Source organism: Talpa occidentalis, unplaced genomic scaffold, assembly GCF_014898055.3.
Source record: "Talpa occidentalis isolate TD23 unplaced genomic scaffold, MPIMG_talOcc4v2.1 talOcc4.6, whole genome shotgun sequence".
Taxonomy (NCBI): domain Eukaryota; kingdom Metazoa; phylum Chordata; class Mammalia; order Eulipotyphla; family Talpidae; genus Talpa; species Talpa occidentalis.
Genome location: NW_023604972.1, coordinates 31,170,322 through 31,187,578, shown reverse-complemented (window position 1 = coordinate 31,187,578; position 17,257 = coordinate 31,170,322). Strand labels below are relative to the sequence as shown.

Below are 17,257 nucleotides of genomic sequence, written 5' to 3'. Positions count from 1 at the left end.
AAAAAAGCCATTGAAATACCATCCAACATAGGTCATTTTGGGTGGTACTGACATCTGTACAATATTAAGTCTTCTTATTCATGAACATGGGATATCTGTCCATTTATTTAGGCCTTTCAAGATACTCTTTAACACTCTTTTGTAGAACATTAATTTAGACAAAACCATAGAACTCCTTCCAAATTTACCAAGGAATATATAGGTGAAAGTCCCAAAACTGAATGATTGCATTAAAACATATTTCACTGCAATTCACAAAGCGTCAGTTTATTTTCATAAAAATAATAGTTACTACTGTAGAGAGAAAATAAAATCAAGATTATCAGTATTTACTTAGGGATCCATTTTCATAGCACACCGATGAAGGACATGATATATATCTTCAAAGTGGCAGAGGACACAGGGACAAGCACACAAGATTGAAAGCATAAAAACATATTCTCATAAGAACCAAGCAATCTTTGTTGTTGGAGGACCAAATGGAATCATCATTAATGTAAGTAGAATCAAAATTCACAATCTGTAGGTCCTTCTTAAGATATGCATGATTCAGTTTATTTACAGTTCGAGCAAAGGCATATTTAGAAGCACAACTATAAGCTTCCAAACAGTACACTTTCTTGAAGTGCAGATCAAAAAATGGATTGTCCTAGAAGAGAAAGAGAGAGATAATTTTATTTGGAGCCAGGAAAGTGGCAAGATTTCCTGGATTCTCTCATATTCTTTTGCATATGTTTATTGATTATGGCATATCTGTATCACACATATTTCTAACACATAAAAATGAGCTTTCCAAAGTGACTTGTTTCAAACACATTGCTTCTATAAAGAACAATAATATGAAAGATTCTTTTTGAATCATCTTTGATTTAAAATTCTATAGACAAAGCATGCCTCGGAATGTAAAGCTATCTGGTCTTCAGAGAACAGAGAATTTGAGAGTACGGGTAGGATGGAAGAAGAGAATAAACCTATTTACAGACTTTTGGAAGGGATACAAGGTTTCTCCTTTTCTCTACTAGGAGACTGAGTCCTTGTGCATTCCAAAGGAGGAAATACACAATGGCTAGTTCTCCTGTGGCATTTGGCAGATCACCAGTTTACTGACTTTGAAGTTAAATGCAAGGGTCATAAAATCATTTGATTGAAACTGAAAAATTACTAAAGATTGGCTTAGACCAGATTCTTCTAGCTGTTTACTTCTAGTGAAAAAAGTTGATATCAAACCTGATCCTGGTCCTACATGTTATAATGATAATTGCTGCTGTTACTAATAGCAGTAATGATGCTCTGCATTTATAAAGTGTTTCCAATATACAAAATACTTTCACATTCGTTATCTAAGTCCTAACTCTCAGTGAGGGTAGAAGTTTTGCATTATTTATCTTTATATTCCTAATGCATATCCATTGCAACTAATAAGTTCTCAACAAAGTGTAGTGAAGTGATCTGAAGTAGTCTTATGAAAAAAGAAGTGGCGGTAAACATTGCCCTAAAAGACAAGGATGTAAAGAGGGAACAAACCAGAATGTTAATAATTTGTTATATGTTATCATGTGGTGTGTAAATATTATATATAAACAACTTAGGCATTTGCAATTTCCCTTTTAAATAGTAACATTCTTTCAGGAAGCAGGAAACAGAACGTGAGATTTGAAGTTAGGTGACCATTTTGACTCCTTTATGATGTGACCTACCATGGGCAAAGATCTTATTAATCTGACCCTCACTTTCCTCTTCATGTTAAATAAGATTGCTGTGAAGTTTACATGAGATTATGCTTATTAATTATAGTTTATCTGTATCAAACATATTTCTAACACCTACAAATGAGCTTTCCAAAGCAACCTGTTTCAAACACATTGCTTCTATAAAGAACAACAACATGAAAGATTCTTTTTGAAGCATCTGTGATGCTTCAAAGATAAACTGCCTAGCATGGAGATTAATAAAGATGCCTCTTTCTCCTGAACTGTCCCTAGAGATTGTCATACTAAGTAAATACCACCTTACTTTATACTATTAAATACTTTTTTAAAATAAAAGACAATGTTCTGAAAATAAAATGTACAGGGATGATGTGGTGATAAATACAGTGCTCCGCTTGTCACATTTGGTAAATTTTTTCCTCTTGTCATGATTGCTACTTGAAAGAAGCTTCTGCAGAGAATCGCAATAAAAGGAATCCCACCCACTCCATTACCGGATACTAATCACATTCCTTATGTAGTTTCCTCCCTGAAACATTTTATCCTGATTTATGTAGCAAATATCCTTCATGCTTTTGAGATGCTTAGAGAGGATTAATTTTTCCTTTAGCCTAAAAATAAAAGCCTGAGTACTAATGTACATATAATACAAGTTCTCCTTCTCCCTTTTCCCTCCCTCTCTTCCTCCCTTTTTTCCCTCCATCTCTTTTTTTTTCTTTCAATAGAAACTAAGAGGGGATCTCACAGATAATTCATTAATCTCTTGTTTATAGCCAAGTTAATAGTTTCCAGAGAGATCCAGGTCTCTGAGGAATCCAAGTCACACATGTAGTTAACGGAAGTGCCAGGACAAGAACCAAGGTTTCAATGAGCCCAATCCCATTTTTGCTACATCATCCTCTCTCCTGTTGTACCATATCACTCTCCATATCCCCAGTCATTTTGATTTATGCTTTATAAATTGACTTCAATTTCAATTTCATTCCATTTTAAAGTTGACAACTTCCTGGCTTGAAATTACTATACTTAAAGTGTATTATTGCTATTGAGAAAAATATAATAAATGCTGACTCCTGAGTATTCAATTCCAAGAGAGAGAAGTAGAAATTCCCAGAACAACTGGGATCTTTTTATTACTTCATCCATAGAAAAGAAATCTTTAAAAGAACTATAGCTTTTTGGCAACTTAATATTTTAGGTCCTAATGTTAGGAGAAAAATAGATATATTCAACTTCTCCTTCATCATCAAAGATAATGATCATCAAATAAGAAAGGGAAAATTCAACAATGTTAAGATGGAATTAAAGGTCAAGACAGATGAGGAGAAAATAGAGCCAGGTGCTTCCAATGAATCTAAGTGACAGGCTTGATGAATATATCACTAGGTACTCACCAAACTTGTAGAAAATAAATAAACATCAACAATATTTGGGAACTTGAGAAAAAAAAAAACAAGGAAAGAAATTGGCCAAAAAGAAGTGGAGTTGGTTAATTCCTGAAAGTATAGGATAGTGAAGTGGATGTTTGCGTTTGGTAAAATTCAATGGAGCCCAGAAATTTTGGCCAGTACATAAAATTACAAAGAAGAAAATATCGATAATAATTAAAAAATTATAATCTTACCACACAGAGATAATTATTGTTAAAGTACTGGTTTGTTTCTTATACACATAAATACATACACAAACATATATTCACATGTATTTTATATTACAACTTAAAGTTCCGATTTTTGTTTTTAATAAGATGACAAATTGAATTGAGATAATATAGAAAGTTTTGTATCCAGCTGACTTTTTAAAAAAACTTATTAAATGATGAATAATTATGTTCAAAGGATTCTTTTGAAAACATGCTTTTTAATGACTGTAATATCTCATTGTATTAAGTAATAATTAACTAAGTGTTGAATATTTAGGTAAACTGTGTTGCCAAAAGATATAATATTCATGCTTAGGAAAGAAAGCAATGAAATCCAGCATGCTTTCACCAAGAGGCTGTGACAAACAGAGAAAAATTTTAAAATAGGTGATAATTTCAAGCTAAGTGAAGACAGCATTTATTGATTTTAGTAGAGACCTTCTGGGCAAAATTTAGGTATTCTAACTAGAAAATGAGTTCAGTAATGCAGAATTAAGTGCTTCTGTCTGTCTAATTCTCCATGATATCTTCAGAATCTAGCAGGTCTGATATATCACACATCCTCAATAAATACATGAATAAACAAATGCATGAATACAAAAATTTGTATAGCTGCTAAATAACCAATCCAAAAAAGACAAGTTAATAGATTTCTGAGTAAAGACTAGTTCCATCACCTAATACCTATATGATCTTGGGCAAGTCAAATAATATCTTTGTCTATTTTTCTCATCCATAAGTTGAGAGTAAAAATAGAATCTACTTTATGGGGTTTGGAGATGATTATGTGAAATACATGGGAAGAGCTTACTGTGGTTTCTGGCACATGCTAAGAATTTACTAGGTGTAAAATGGTAGTGATAGCCGCATTGTTAGTAGTAGTAATATCAGTATTAATGACTATATGAATTACCAAATTATATATACTCTTAACCCTATGTGTTTCATCATTTTTATTGACTTGAATCAAGTTCTACATGTTCCTCTCTGTAATCTGCATCATAGTATAGTAAATATTAAAATAACAACATATTAGATGATTTATTAGGTTGAAACAATAAGCCAAACTAAGAATATGGCATTTAGAAGTATTAAGAATAAATGGGCAGTTCTTTCTGCCCACTTGCTTGTAAGTGCCCTTTATTCTTCTTCCCCTTTCCCTAATAAACCTGCTCTTTAATATATATCTATAAAAAGAATAAATGAGGTTAGGTTCTAATTCATTCAGTAGCACCACAAATATGTATGCGTTCCTGACATCTACTAGGAAGACGGCTATGATAAAAGACAAAAAGGCATGGTCTCAATTCTTTGGGAGTTTTGCATCCAGAGGAGAGACAGAGCACACCAACAACTCCAGTTTTTAGGAATATAGTTTTTAACATATTGCAATGAGAGTATGTGGGTTAGGAGACATGAGTATGACTTTGCCCAATGGGGAATCTGGGGATGTGGTGAGAGCTGGAGGTGAGGAGGCATTCTAAAACTCAAGACTGAGCAGTTAAGCACTATGGATATATAAAGTTGAAAAGAGTGACTAGAGATGAAGGAGCCAGGTCACCAAGGGCTTTTATTTAGATTTTATTCTATATAAGCTGAGAGCAGGGCAGATTCATATACAAAAAAATCTGGGATTTCACCCAGTATATTGATAGCAATAAGGGATTCATATCATAGCTAGTCCCATTAATTCTAAAGCACAGTATTAATTTCCTGAGAAATGAAAATATTCCTGAGGAGTAAGAGCAGTGTAGTGAACGTGTTGAAACATATCAGCAATGCTAGTAACTTAGTGCTTGTGTCATCTTATATATTATCTTGTTTGATCCTCACATGAAAGTTATTTAAAGAATTAAATGAGTATAATTAACCTAGAAAAGAGAAAAATTGAGAGATCACTATAATGATCTCCAAACATTGAAGAGGTTGCTATGTGAAAGGAGGATTGGATTTGTTTTAGGTTGCCCCAAATGGCAAAATTAGGGCTTGATGGGTGGATGTTACAGTGAAGATGTTACTTATGTTTTGGTTCAACATAAGTAGGAAATTTAAAAATAAACTATGGCAACTCAAAAATGGAATGGACTTCCTCATGTGCTTATGAGTTCTTTCTCAGTAGAATTGTTCAAAGAGAGACTGTGGGAGCACTATTTTTGAAGTGTGGAGGTTGGAGTATACAGGCATTCTCTCCCTCCTAGCCCTTAGGTTGTAGGATTTAGTGTTAGTGATTCTTCTGGAGAATCAAGTAGCACTGAAGTAAAATTTGAAGAGTATGAGGGTAGGATTTCCAAAATTTATGGAGGAAATTGGGGTGCTGAGGAAAGGCCAGTGTTTAACTTGTTAAAAAACCACTGGGATTATGGATGCTTTGGGGGTGGGTGTGTTATAGTAACATATATCTGAAAAGGTGTGATCCTGTACCTCAGAGTCATGTATATTGTTGTAAACCAACATTACCTCAATAAAAAAAACAAACAACATAGAATTAAATGGTTTTCAGGAAAAAAAGAAATCATTGGGAAAGGTGCTTTCAAATTCCATACACAAAATTCAAATTTAATGCATAACACAATGAAATAGATCTTCCAGGTAGACTAAAACATATCACTTAGGAATGGTGGGCAACCTTAACACTTAGTCCATGCCAAGGGTATACACTATAGGCCAGTAACATAAAGCTCTCCAGTGTATGGTGCCATATCTGTCACAAAACATAACACTTACAGTTTCTGCTTCCTTTCCATCAATCTTCTGCAGATCGTTCAAAGACCACTTTTTTGTTACTTCATATTTTTCATCTAGACCTACTCTGTAGTGTTTCACCATAATTATTTTTACTTCTTTACTTTTGGTCACTGTGGGACAAAAAAACACTTAGTTTATACAAACTCTCAGAAGATAATAAATTATTTATTATCACACTTTTCCGTATTTTTGTATCTCCTTTTCATATAATGACCTTGAACCTACATTATGCCTGCACCCCAGTTATGAATCCTGAGGTACTGAACCTTCATAAGTTTGTCCACAATTTGCTCAATGTGTTCGTTTTATTTTTGCTGCAGTTGTGGTTACATACTGCCATGGGAATGAACACGAGCTACGTGCTTTGAGCTAAGAGCTTTGTGGTGGAGAATGAAGTTCAACCCAGGGCAGGAAATAGGCTTAGTGTTAACATACAGTCAGTGCTAAAGTGTTTACCAGAACACGTAGGAATTTTTAATTCATGACAATATAAGCATGTGATATCAGGAAAGTAAACAGTTCTACCACACACAACAAAGAAGAGTGACATGTAAATGTTACTGTGTGTGCTTTCTTTTAAAGTCACTTTGAGATTTTTAATGTAGAAGTGCTTTTATCACAGTTGCTATTGACCTGCTTGTTATTACTTGAGATTTTTTAATCCTCTCTAACATGTCTCTAAAATTCTAGTATTCAAAATGGCACTGAGATAAACTTTTAGTACTATATTTTGAAAGGTGTGGGAAAAATCATCACTTATTTTATGTGAACAATATAAGGGTGCTAATTTCCTGACCTTAAAAATCATCTTTTCGGCCTCATGTGCACATATCAGAAGAATCAACATTTGATGGTAGGGTTCCTGAATTGAAAATTATCAATAAGTTAATAAAGGAGTATTTGCTACCTGTTATTTGCCTGAAGTAACAGGGGGTACAAGCATGAGACATAGTCCCTGCCTTCTAGAAACACATGGTTTGATTGAGGAGGTGAGGCTAACATACATGAGCCATATATAAAATGAGGAATTATAGCTACATTGTAAAGGGGTACAGGGGGAATTAAATATCTTAAACTTTCAGAGTGGATAGAGTTACTTAGAGAGTTGCATGCTACTTCTGTCTCCTGCGAGTGAGACTAGCATTTGTATTTACAGGAAGACCCTCTTTTGATTCTAGAAAATACTTCTTTGCCTACCCTCCAAGATAGGTAGATATAAAGCAACATATTACAATATAATCACAGTGATAGATAAATGGTGTGGAGCAGAATACATATTCAGCAGGAGTTCTAGAAAGGAAGAGGACTGAAATAGCTAGAGAAGGAATTATGGAAGAAATAAAATTTGAGATAGGGCTTTAAAATTAAAATCTGCTTCACCAGGTGCAATTAGAAAAAGTAGACTGTGCAGCTTGGTTGATGTTGGGACACAGTAGGAATAGCTAGGTTGAGAAGGTTGTGAAAATGTTTTGAAAGTCTCTTGACCTGAAAAGTGACAGAAACTACTGTGGACTTGTGGTGTCTGAATCCCCCCTTTGGGGGGAGGCAGGCCTAGACAGTGAGGGCTCCAGAATTAGACCTGGCAAAGGGAGCAATCCTCTTCTTAAGGCACAGTGATAGTGAATTTAAGGCAAATGGCTGAGCTCTGAGGTGATAGAACTGAATTCAGACCCCAGGACAAGGGAGTCTGAGCAGCTTGACAAATGTAAGAAGAGGGCAGGTATTCAATGAAAGTTCATATAGTAATACTTTTCCCATAAGTCTCCTTCCTCTTTGAGCTCCTGGAGTTAGTAAAATGGCACCCTGTTAGAAGAGCATTGTTCTAGAAGCACAGGATACGTTGAAGAAAAAAGGAAGGGCGAACTGGAGCCCCTTGGAAGAGGCAGTGCAGCTTATATTCTGGAATGGACATTCTGGACTTCAATCAAGACACCACCTCATACAGTGTGGTCTCAGTAAACTACTTAATAACTAGAGCAACTAAACCTCAGTTTCCTCATGTTGTGATGTGGACATCAGAGTGATACAAATGCTCACAATGTATAAAGATTAGAATAGATAAAGTATATCAGTGGTTTAGGAAAGTGACGGGTTTATGGCAATTGTTAAAGTATTTTGTTTTAAGAGGCCATTGTTGTCATCTAGGCACAGGATATGGGCAGTGGAAACAGAAATGGCAAATCCAGGTAAGATTTCAAATGAGGCATGACAGCACTGGCTGGAAATAACGCTGGGTGGAAACCAAATAGGAAAGAATAGGGGGTGACCTGGGAGGGAATAATGAATTTAGCAATGACATACAGATGAGGTGTCCTCAAACTATCTCAGAAGAGAATAACATGAAAGTTAATGGCTAAAGAATGAAGGTAGAGATGTGGGGTTTTTCTGTATCCCTCGGTCTCCTGGATTAGGGTTATAGGAAAGAGGTGAGACGGAGCAGAGAAGACAAAGCATCAGCAGAGAGTTCTGAAAACGGGCCATCAGGAAAGAGAAGGCAACAGTGCAATGCTCTGGAAATCAAAAGGGCAAAGAATATCAAAGGTTTGGAGACAATCCCATGAAGCCATTTTGTTGGGTAAAGTCCTGGCACTGAATCTGACTTAGGGAAGAGTGTTGATTTCCTCTCCGTGGACAGTTTCTCTAGAATGGTGAGGGAAGAAGAGAGCTTGCAGAAGACTTGTGCATGTATTAACGAATACTGAGTGAGTTCCTACTATGTGCTACTTCTTGGGTTAGGTAAGATTAAAAAAATAAATAGGAAGAGAAACTAAAGGCTATGTCTGAGATCACCTATTCACTTGGTTGGAAGAGGAACCATGTCCTCTTCCCTGGTTGAGGGACATGTCCTGGAGAGGACCTGGAACAGTTTATTTCACCAGGAGGCATTTATGTCTGTCTAGACAAAAAGCTTGACCTCAGAGTCGAAGGACTTTGCTCTTGTTCAGACTGCCTGCCTCATTTGCTGCTCAGGGGTGTGGGAAAGGGTAGGGATAGGAAGATATGGACAAATAGCTGTATACTATAGAACAATGCCATTTGAAAGAAATTCTTCTACCTCATTTACATGTTACAAAAACCAGCTAATTGACTGCAGATCCAGTCTTTCAATATTATTAATTTGACAAATATTTGAGGTCCCTTTTGTAAAAAACACTGTGTTAGGCACTGGGAAAAAAAAAAAAAAGAATTCCCACAAAGCACCAGTGCTGCTCTTATTAAGATTACAGGGGACGGGGCTTCAGAAAGAAAATGTGATGACAGGGCTCTGAATGAGGCATGACAGGACAAACAGCAACATGGAAATGGGACACTTTCATCTCACGGGGGCCAGGGAGAGTTTCCTGAAGGTCATTTGAATTGTAAAAGGTAGTGGGAGTTAGCAGAATGAAGAGTGAAAAGAAAGGAAGTTGTAGAACAGCCCGTGTACAAAAGCATTAAGTATTTGACACTTTTGAGGCATTATCAGTATTTGGTATTTTTGGCATGAAGTGTGAGGATGGTTAGGTGGTAGGAAGCAAGTTAGGCAGGAGCTAGTTCCTGAAGGATTGTGAATGCTGGGCAGACGACCTCAAAAGCCTTTCAGAAACTGTGTGTGCGGGTCAGGGAGGTAGAGAGGGGTTGTCACTGGAGTTTATTAAGTTTTCTTGGGTAACTCCAGAAAGGATGAGTTGGAGGTGGGAATGGAGAAAGATGTTAAGAAGGTGGGAACTCAAAGGACATAGAAACATTAATTCAAAAGGGCACCTGCACCCCTATGTTTATAGCAGCACTATTTACAATAGCTAAGCTATGGAAAACAACCCAAATGCCCGAAAATAGATGACTGAATCAAGAAGATGTGGTACATATACACCATGGAATATTACTCAGCAATCAAAGAAGATAAACTCATGCAATTTGCAGCAACATTGATGGAGCTGGAAGGGATCATGCTCAACGAAATAAGCCAGAAAGAAATAGAAAAAATACTGGATGGTCTCACTCATAGCAGGAATTTAGAAAACCTAAATATGGACCAGGAAAAAGACTAATTGCAATAAAGTAAAAATCAAAATCAACAAGCAACTATAGACCAGAGACACACTACAGTGGGGGCTGGGGGCAGGAGAAGAGGGATTAGGATCAGAAAAAGGGAGTGGGAATTGTATGGGGAATATAACCAAAATGAAAATGCATACATTATGCAAAATTGAAAAATTATGTAAGAATTATATAAAATAAAATATATATAAAAAAAGAATGATCAGGAAATGCTAAAAAAAAAAAAGAGGGTGGAAACTACCAATTATCAAGTTTTCATATATTAATGGTCACTGTCACACCAATACCAAACTAAGAAAATTTAAAAATGCTTTTGATACAATGATGCAGCCCAGAGACAGTGCTGGCTCCTTAATTTGGCAAAATAGCCTACTCTGGAAACAAGGAGGCTCCAAGAATGGTCTTTAGCCAAGAACCAAAGAAGTCTTTTTCAGGCTGGAGTGGACCCAATCCCTAATTTCCACATTTGAACTCTGTTGCCAGCTAAAATTAAATGGCCATATCCACATTAATGCAATGGCAAAGTGGAAACTTATCACATTGTCTTAAAACAGAAATGTGTTTATGTAGTCAAAATGCTAGAGAGCTGGTTTCAGTAACATCAGAGGAACCATTACATAATTATGATGTAGTGAGTAATATCCAGATACCCCAGGGGATTTCAGAATGAGCCTACTCCAGTTTTGGCATTTTAGTTCGTATTTTCAGAATGATAGTTTTGACTTCATGTCCACTATTATTTTCACCTTTAATCTCAAAGTAAACACTGTCATCAATAAATGCTTTTATTGGCATGGTAAAATAGTCACTACTATTCATGAACCTAAATGGAAGGTAGACTGGGCAACTGAGCCAATCTAATCTGGAAGAATAAGAAAAAAAAAAAACAATAGCTCATAAATAAGCTGTACAGAAATGCTCAGGGGAATGGAAACTCAGTGTCGAAAAATCCTCAGTGTAAATCCCAGCAACTATGGAGAAGGAGATTGAGTTTATGACATCAATCCAGTAAAGCATCAAGGTAACAGTAAATCACAATCATTTAGTTGTGAGCCTCCTGTAAAAGAGAGTTTCTGATCAGATAAGTAGAAAGTTTATCTTATTGAAATATATCTTCTTTAATTTGAAAAAAATGCGTGATAGAATTTATCTTCCGGACCTACAATTCTCACAATTTAGAACTGCTGGGTTGCAGATTATATACTCGTAACTATGTGTCCCTTCCTTGCTGAAGGTAGTCAATATTCAGAATATATGGAGAGAACTGCCTCAATAATTGTGATGCGACCTGTTAGATTCACACAACAGGAATTTTCTGAGTAACACTGGTCAAATATTTAGGACTACCAAGCATCTCCTTGAATTTAGTTTAATCGTAGCTCTGTCTAAATGTATTTGAGATGGTCATAAAGATTATGGTGTTACCTTTGGGGAAAGTACTCTCAAATTGGTGGATGTGACATAGAGGAGAGCTGGAAAAGTTAGTTGTGAAAAGAACTAATAAGTCTTAAAATGTTAACTGCTATCTGAAATATGACAATATTATCTTTTCTTTCTCATTTCTGGGAGAACTTTATTTTTCCTTGTGTCTTGCAGACAGATTCATTGAATTTTACCAGTGAAAGTGATGACCTGGTTATTTGAAGACTTTATTTAAAGATGTTCTATTTGATCATTTTCTATTGAAAACATTCAATCCTAAAGAGCTTGTGTTTCCCATGTTTACAATGAATCCCAGTTAGAAAGATTCAAATCATTTGTGAAAGAAGACAGCAGGTGACTCCGGCCCATGGTATCGCTCTCATAACTTGGATAAACTAGGAATAAAAATCACATCCATTTAAAAAATGAATTTAGGAGACTTTTACCCCCATGCCAGGTAGAAAAGTTTAGTTAGTTCATATAGTCAGAGGGAGGCATAAGATACAGTTACTTAGATATATACATTATTGTGATTATTTTAAAGACGTTTTGCTCTAAAAATACTTATATACTAATGTTACATGAAGTGTAATTAGCTTTGTAAAATAGGATGACACATAAGTATAAAATCATTAAATGCTAATATTGGAATAAGGATCTTCTGTAGTATATAAGTCAACATACTTTAAGATATAGTGATTTGATGGTTAAGATCTAACACAGTTTCTGAAGTTCTTTTATTTGACTTGCTTTCTTTTTCCTGGACTGATTTTTTTTACCTTTTTGATATGTCAAGTCCCCATATTTTGTATTTATTTGGAAATTGCCAGGTAATATATTGGACAAATAATGCTATTCTTGAGTAATTATTACTATATTCATTAGGAGTGATATAATTTTAAAGAACCTTTTGAAATTTTGACTTAAAAATGTTCTACTTCATTAGAGTTTTCCCTCTTGACACCTTTAAAAGACCTTCTAAGAGAATTATCAGGAAGGGAATTGCAGCAACTTGTGTTCTCTCAATGCTGAGATGTGTGCCTTAAAAAATAAGTTCACTATGAACACTTAGAGTTTCTAAGCACTTTCCTTCTAAGTCCCTAAAAAGCACTAAAAGCCATGGATGAGAAGAGGGAATGTTGTATATTAAATACCATAATGGCAGAAGCATTTCTGCCTAAATTCAGCATACACACATACACACAAATACAGGTAAGGCAAATTACAGTGAAGCGCAGAAGGCTATTCCTAACTTTGCACAACTTCCATGAATTTTTAAAACATGAAGGAAAATCTTTATTTTAGTTAAATAGTTCTCTTATCCTTAAAGTTTCATCTTCATGAAGTAATCCACCCATAAAGCGTGTTTCTATGAGCATACTTGGGCAAAAAGTGTCTTTAAAGGATCACTTATCTCTGAAAATCAGCCCGGGAGGCGGGGGTGGGGAACTAAGGTCTTTTTTTTTTCTTTTGTAACATGAAAAGGGAGATCCGAGTTGTCAGAAAGAGTTGGATATATTTCTGTATAACTCAACTCTCCAATGTATTAAAAAAAATACACAATGTTCTCCAATGAATTTTTTAAAATGAGCTCTTACACAATGAAACTGCATAACATGCAAGTGAATGAAGTAAAAGATTGGAGACGAAAATAATCAAATCAGGTAATGTACAAGCCCAGTTTCGCTTCTGAACAGTTGAGCAAAATATTCTTACTATAATATTTTTTCCTGTCTTCCATTCTCTCATTGAAAAGAAAATTCTGTAGAACCCCAAATTCTTAAACTTGGTACAATCAAGCACAACCAAGTAGATGCAGGTGCTGTTATTGTGTAGGAAAATAAATATTATTGTGTAGGAAAATACAGACATTTTCTATCACCCAAGCACCTCAGAGTTATTTGCGATATGAAATGATAAGAGACAGAACAGATTACCTGACACACAGAGGTAATACCTGTCCTGGACGGAGAACTCTATTTCAATAAACTCATACAGATTCTGTGAGAGCGGCTTGAACAGTTTCTTCTGCAAGTCCTCCTTTACCAAAGATGACATTTCCGCCAGGTCCACTTGGCTTGGGATCTTGACTCAAGCTCACCTTTTCTTTCCTTTTGCTCCCTAGATTTCGAGTTTTGCTTTGCAGCTTTTGATAAGACCTGCTCACCTCCCACTCTTCAGTCTCTTCTCACTCCCAGCCAGGGCCCCAGCCAGAGCAAGGCTCCAGGGACACTGAGTGCGGTCAGACCCCTCCCCGCGGTATCTGTTCAGTGGCAGCAGCAGCAGCAGCAGCAGCAGCAGCAGCCAAGTACAGCAGCAGCACCAGCCCCACCGTCACTCTTTGGCATCCAGGCTCAAGTAGGCTGCTTTCTGGAGCTCTCCTGTGGTTTGTTGATGGGGAACATATTTATGAACACAAGCAGATAGACTTGTGGAGTCCTCTGGTTCTTATCTAGTAGCCTTTCCCCCTTTCACATCACTGCAGAGGACGACCACTACTTCAGCTTGATTCCATTATATAAATCAACTGTCTGGCTCTATTGATTGGGATCATCTTCCATTAAGAACTTTGCTATCATCGACAAGAGAAAAAGCCTCAGTGCCTGCTCCTGACACTTCCAACAAGTCTCTTTTCCTCCCTTTCTTGCCCCTCCTTCAAGTCACAGATCTTTGCTTCATGAGAATCAGCCCTGATCCTGGGGTTCATCTTATTTTTCAAATAGGCTCACTAGAATGTTATTATTCCTCCAATCCCGAAGAAAAATTTGCTAGCTATCTGCTGGAGCAAAGCATTGTGCTTGTTTCTTGAGAGAGTAAATTTCCTATCTTTTTTTTAAAGATTTATTTATTTATATATACAAGAACTGGGGTACAGGCCAGAGATGTGGGGGTGGGAGGATTCACCAGAGACAGAGTGGGGAACAGAACAGGCAGACTGACTGAAATACACTGCTGAGGGGAGGCAGCAGGTGAGACAGGAGAGGTCTGCTGCGCCATGTGGGTTTCTCCCTGGCTGGCGGGGGGCAGAGGATTGAACTCGGATTGCTTCATAGTGCGGTGCTTAAACCCTTGCGCCACCAGGGAGGCCCTAAATTTCCTATCTTTAAGGAGCTAATAATCTAATGAAGATGACTATGCCAAATAATTATCATAAATGTTTAAAAATTACAAATGGTACAAAAGAGAAATAGAGAAGATATTTGTAGCTGGAAAGTAACAGAGAAAGTGCAGAGAAAGTGCCATGGGAGAAGATGTGGAAGTTGAAGAATGAAAGGGAAGCATAGAGGAGCATATTTTGTGGCTTGACCATTGTGGGTTAAAGTCCTGCATCAGTGAAGCACAGGGGGTGTTTGGGAGGTTACTTTGTAACCTGTATGAAGGTGAAAGATAAAGTTGAAAAGACAGATTGGTGTGAGGGCCCTGAATGCCAGTTTAATCCTAAGGACTTTATTCTGTAGAAGAAGGAAGCTAATGAAGACTTGGAGGCATTTATTCATTCAACAAATATTTTTCAAGGGCCGACTCTGGATCAGACTCTGTTCTAGGAATTGGGAATATAATGAAAAGATTAGATTAATTCCTTGATCTTATGGACCTTACTGGGGTTGATGGAAAATAAAGAAGTAGACCATTGATCCATTCAGGGTGTGCTCAGGTTAAGTAACAGAATACATGACAAAGTCAGAAATAGGAAGGTCTGCAACTAATCTCTCACAATAAGAGGTACGCAAGTAGGTGGTCCCATGGTTAGTTCAGGGCTAATACATGGGGTCCCAAGTGCTTTTCATTATTCTGATTATCCACCCTCAGATGCTGGGTTTTTGTTCAGCAACAAAAACAGGAAAGAATGACAGGGAGAATCAAAATCTTGCTCAGAAATCAGTCATCAGACTTCTCTTTACATCTCACTCACTATAACTTAGTCGCTTGGCCATCCAGTCACATGTTTGTCACTTTTACCTTTTGTTGTGGGAAAGGAAATTTTCTAACCAGAAAGAAGAGAGTGGGAATGATCACAAGCAAGGAAACCAATAGTGTATTCCATGGTGGCTCCAAAGAAAAATTAATGACAGGTGTATGGGTAGGCTAAATTGGGGTGTCCTGCTGAGCCTAATTTCCTCATCTGAGCAGTGCTCTCCAGGTTCTTTTCCCACTTTAATATTCTCCTATTCAGTTTGTGATTCTGGGATCTATTAAGATTGGGTAAGAGGCCCAGAGAACTAGTACTTTGCTTTTGGATTATGGAAATTGGAGAAGAGAGCATGAATGTAAGATATATTTGAATGTAAAATTATCAGCTATGGCACCTACTTGGATGTAAGAAGTGGAATATGTCACTGTTTTGCACCTCTACCAAGGAATTGAGTGATGGGCTCACATCACAGGAGGCAGATGAGAAATTATTTTCAGTTTTTAACATGAAAACTCTTTCCTGGCTGTTTTAGACTTCTTGTGGGAAAAAAAGGCTGATATGACAACACAGCAACCCATCAACAATATTGTCATTGAAATTTCAGGTCTTTATTTGTGTGATTGTTTTGTGTTTTTCTTCTATGTTAGGCTGCAAGTTTCATCAGGTTAGGAACTGTTTTTCCCCCTTGTCATGTATTAAGGGTGTGTGCTGTGCAGTGCCTAGCACATCACAGGCATTCTTGCATTGATATCTCCTTACAACTGGAGTGGACAGTTGTTAGACTTAACAATCACTTCTGATTCAATATCCATTTGTTTTTCTTGCTGTGAATGCATGGTCTTCAGTTGTGAGAGTCTTAAATGCATTTCTGGAGGAAATACAACAACCATCTGGAGTTCTTATGAAAGGAGTGGCTTTGTAATCCAGTATAGTCTTAAGTAACATAAAAATTAGAGGTTCAGAAACTGACAGAGTGACCTTTAGTTCCAAAATAAAATGTTCACTGTTGATGACTAATAAGGCAACAGTATTTATTACAGGGTTCTTCATGGCAGGTCTCTTTGATCTGCTGATTTAGCCTCTGCAAGTTTATTCTTCCTTCGCCCAAAACTTACTGATTTTTCTTTCACAATATCGACTGTGTTCAATTATGTTTTACCTATTGTTTTGACTGCACAGGGGGAAAGTCATGTAAATATGCTAATAAATAACCTTCTTAAAGTTCTAACTAATTATATAAGAACCATCTATCAGAACATCTTGGTTGTAAAGAATCAAAGGATTCAACCTCAAAAGAAGTTCAAATGACAATTCATTAAAAGTCATTTCTTTGGAAAAAAAGAAAATATTTAAAGGACCTATATTTTTCAATTATTTAAGGGAAATAAATACTAAATATTGGGAAACTAACATATAAATATGGTGGGAAACTAACATAAATATGTAAAAAAACTAAATATAAACCATTGAAAAACAAGTAGACCCCCCCCAAAATATTCATTATGATACTTGATAGAATTATTAAAACATTAACTTTCCTCATAGTCAAAGATTTTTGTAGCCTCTAAATTTATTTTCTGAAATTGTCAGTGGGCATGAGAAGTAGCACATCATCAAAAAATTGACATTTTTCTGGAAGCACTTATTTTGAAATCACCAACATCCTCCATTTGTATTTCCTACAGTGAAGACATTTTTTATATTTACTGTTTACTTCATTTCATAATAAAACTTATTACTATATATAGTATATCTATATTAATATAGTATATAGAAATGAAGCAG

The 17,257-nt window shown here is 36.3% G+C and overlaps 1 protein-coding gene across 1 annotated transcript; it reads right to left on the bottom strand.

Moving 5' to 3' along the window:
* Positions 1-246: 246 nt before the first annotated feature.
* On the bottom strand, positions 247-13,852 carry EXOC1L (exocyst complex component 1 like). The gene is made up of 3 exons (XM_037530260.1): positions 13,497-13,852; positions 6,076-6,206; positions 247-649 (listed from the first exon to the last, which is right to left on the bottom strand). Exons 1-3 carry the CDS (start codon positions 13,615-13,617, stop codon positions 383-385), a joined length of 519 nt encoding a protein of 172 aa, XP_037386157.1. The 5' UTR covers positions 13,618-13,852; the 3' UTR covers positions 247-382.
* Between the last annotated feature and the right edge of the window lie 3,405 nt (positions 13,853-17,257).